Source organism: Gavialis gangeticus, unplaced genomic scaffold, assembly GCF_001723915.1.
Source record: "Gavialis gangeticus isolate Ggan-Ray unplaced genomic scaffold, GavGan_comp1, whole genome shotgun sequence".
Taxonomy (NCBI): Eukaryota; Metazoa; Chordata; order Crocodylia; family Gavialidae; genus Gavialis; species Gavialis gangeticus.
In genome coordinates, this window is record NW_017729009.1 from 9,717,303 (window position 1) to 9,720,378 (window position 3,076).

The 3,076-nt window shown below is 53.0% G+C and overlaps 1 protein-coding gene across 1 annotated transcript in view; it reads right to left on the bottom strand.

Annotated features, from left to right (window-relative positions):
* The window catches only part of BPIFB6 (BPI fold containing family B member 6), a 27,128-nt gene that overhangs the window by 7,723 nt on the left and 16,329 nt on the right, over positions 1-3,076 (bottom strand). The window contains exons 8-11 of the mRNA XM_019509956.1: positions 2,784-2,960; positions 1,576-1,629; positions 910-1,080; positions 582-649 (exon numbers count right to left, since the gene is read on the bottom strand). Coding sequence (XP_019365501.1) covers positions 582-649; positions 910-1,080; positions 1,576-1,629; positions 2,784-2,960 — 470 coding nt within the window. The remainder of the gene's footprint in view (positions 1-581; positions 650-909; positions 1,081-1,575; positions 1,630-2,783; positions 2,961-3,076) is intronic.

Consider the following 3,076-nt stretch of genomic DNA (forward strand, 5'->3'; position numbering starts at 1 on the left):
TGGTTTTTTTTTTTTTTTTTTTTTTTTTTTTTTTAAATGATCCCAACCATACTTAGGCTTAAACTTTGCAATTGCAAGTCATCCCAGAACAGAAAAGAGGGTGGTTTCCTTGCTTTGATAATGTCATACCTTTTTTTTTCAACGTTTTTGAGACAAAAATAAAGACAACTGAAGCAGAGCCCTGCGCTTGGGTTTCACCACGCTGGCATTTACTGCAGGGGGTGGGGGGGACAACATTTAATCCCAGACCTGCTCTCCTGGCCAGCTCAGCCTGGCTGTGTTGGGATGGCGCCCAGCTCTATAGTAGATAATTATACATTAGGCAATAATGAATATCGCAAAGGAGGTGGGGAAGGAAGAGAAACTGAATCCCCTTTTTGTTCACTTGCTGTTATGATTTTCTCATCGTTTTTTAACCCCAAAGTGTCAGGACTCACTACTGCAAGAAAAGTCCGACCAACCTCCCTTACCACTGCTTGCGATGCTTTTCTTTCTGCTCCCAAGGGAGGCAGCAGACACGCACCAAGATTAGACGCTGACAAGAAGGAACCGTGGAAAGAAACGCTGGCAAGCCAAGTTACCTGTCCAGGGTGACGGAGATGCGCAGCTTCTCTTCGTGAACAGAGAACTGGGTGTTCAGATTAATGTGCTGCCAGGGAAAGAGGAAAGCGAGCCAGTATCAGACGTCAGGGCAGCCCTGCACGAGGACAGGGAGCCCAATCTCTGCCCATGCACACAGCAATGCAAAGAGGGCCTTAACCTGCCGGATCGGGCTCGATGGGGCTTCACAGCACTCCCCAAGGGGTGCAAAGTTGGCACAGAGAGCCCCATACCCCCTTGCCCCACCCTGCAGAGACCCAGGGACCCCTCGGGCGAACTCTGGACGGACCACAGATGATTTCCACTTACAGCGTCCAGGATGAAGAGGGGATCGCGGCTGTCACTGGGGTCCCCAGAGAGGAACTCCATGGTGGTAAAGAGGTGCAGGAGGCTTTTGTCCTCTTTGATGGTGACCAGAGGTGGTTTTGTGACTCTGAGTTCAATCACTAGGGGCTCTGAGGGAGGCAGCGACTCGGAGACCTAGGAAGAGTCGAAACAGAGAGGCCAGGCAACTATCAGTCCCTCCAGCGCCTAGAAAGAAAGGCCCCGGACTGGGAAGTCCTGCAGTTCCCCGGGAGCTCTACTAAACCTGCTCCGATCACCCCACTTCATGCAAGCACCACATTCCTCCCTTTTGCCCAGGAATGTGCAGGCCCTCTCTGCTGTAGTGCATTGCACACTGAGCGCACGTGCAAGCGAGCAAGAAGGCCGTTGGCATGCAAGCCCGCAGGCTGGCACTGCACCCGCCGGCAGGGGAGCCCTGCAGGAACTCCTGATGCCCCGCATTAAGACACCCGGCAATGCGAGTGAAATGAATTCGTCAGGCAGCGTGTCTCCCCAGCGAAGGGAGAGCAAGCCCGAGCTCAGGAAACCAGCCAGGGCTGCTCCCTCGAGCGGGGACACTTGGAGCATTGCATCTGCATCTCCAGCAGCCCCTTGGAGGTCAAGGGGAGACCCGGACTGAAGTTCACCCACCTCTGGGAGCAAGGAGGCAAGGGTGGCTGTTGTCAGCGGGGGGATCCCGAGAGCCTGTCAGGAGGACACAAAGAGGTGGCGCGTTAAGCAATGAAAAGGAAGGGTGCAGGTGGGGAAGAGAAATCATCCAGGAGTAGGAAAACCATGAAACTGCAGGGGCAGGGGCAGGGGGGTGCTGTGAGGGAGCACTGATGGGCTTCCACCACCCTTCTTGCTCCCGGATGTCGGAGCCTGCTTTGGCCCCAACACAAGTATTGAGCAATCCTAGGGATGCTAAGGTACACCAGCTGCATCCCCTGGCCCACACACTGCTGCCTCCACCCACCCCTATGCTGGGGAAGCTGGGAGGGGGCACAGGCTGGGCTTATGCCCACCGCCACATCAGGTATCCCTTGCACAAGCTGCCCCATTTTAGAGATAACAAGCAGCTAAAATTATCTCCAAGTGCAAGGTATCGGGGCGTAAGCGTGATGTAAGTAGGGGTGTATGCATGCGACTCGCCTGAAGAGGCATCAGGGTTTTTCAGGGAAAGCACCAGACCAGGGAGGATCCGGGGCGGGGGCACTGGGGCCGTCGCACCCCCACTTTGATTCCCGGTTGACCCAAAGTTTCCAACCACCTGCCCAGCAGTGGCAGCAGCATTTCTATTCAAGCAGTCCCTTGACATCATGGCTGAGGCCATCATCTACCTGATTCCTACTAAACTCTTCATTCCCCAGGGGTTAGGACACTCTCTCCTTTTCAACAGCCGGATGTCCCATTTAAAGCTATCATTTCTTCTGCAGTTCTGCTGTCTACTTCGCAGCCTTGCAGACTGTTTTTAGCCCTGGCTAAAGCCCTTAACTCAGGTGTGGAAATAACTTTTGCATTGTCAAAATACTAGATTTTGTCATATGAATCTGAAAAAAAAGAGATGTCCGTTTAAATCTAATAAAACAACACATTTTGATTCTTCTTTGCCTACTTTGTCATGTTTTCACACCTAATATATGATATAGCAAATTAACATGCATTCCATGGCAGTTGCTTCAAATTTAAACTGATTAATACATCCCAGGGGGCTCTAGCTTAAGAGTAAAGTCTCTAGTTTCTTTCTAACTGGAGAAAAATATATGCTGAGCTTTATGTGATGGGGCATCATGCCATCTGCACCTTTGCAAAGTCCTCGATCTTCCCCTGGCACCGGAGGTCAGAAGCAGATTGCTCACCGGGTTATCCGTGACGTTCAGGTCGAAGGATGCTTGCAGGAGCGTCAGCTCCCCAGCCAGGAAATTCGCCGACAGGACGATCTGGGTACCAGGCTCTGTTTTTGGCGGCAGGGAGGCCAGGGCTGGTGGGTCTGCAGGAAGGTCAAGTGGATCTCCACCCTGGTGCTGGAGACCAGGCTGAAAGGACAGGCAGAGAGACCTGTGTCACGGGTGAGGCTCAGCAGCAGGGAGGGGGGGTGACGAAGGGCAGGACAAGTGGCCTCGTGGTGAAAAACGTGCCGGGCAATAGCCTC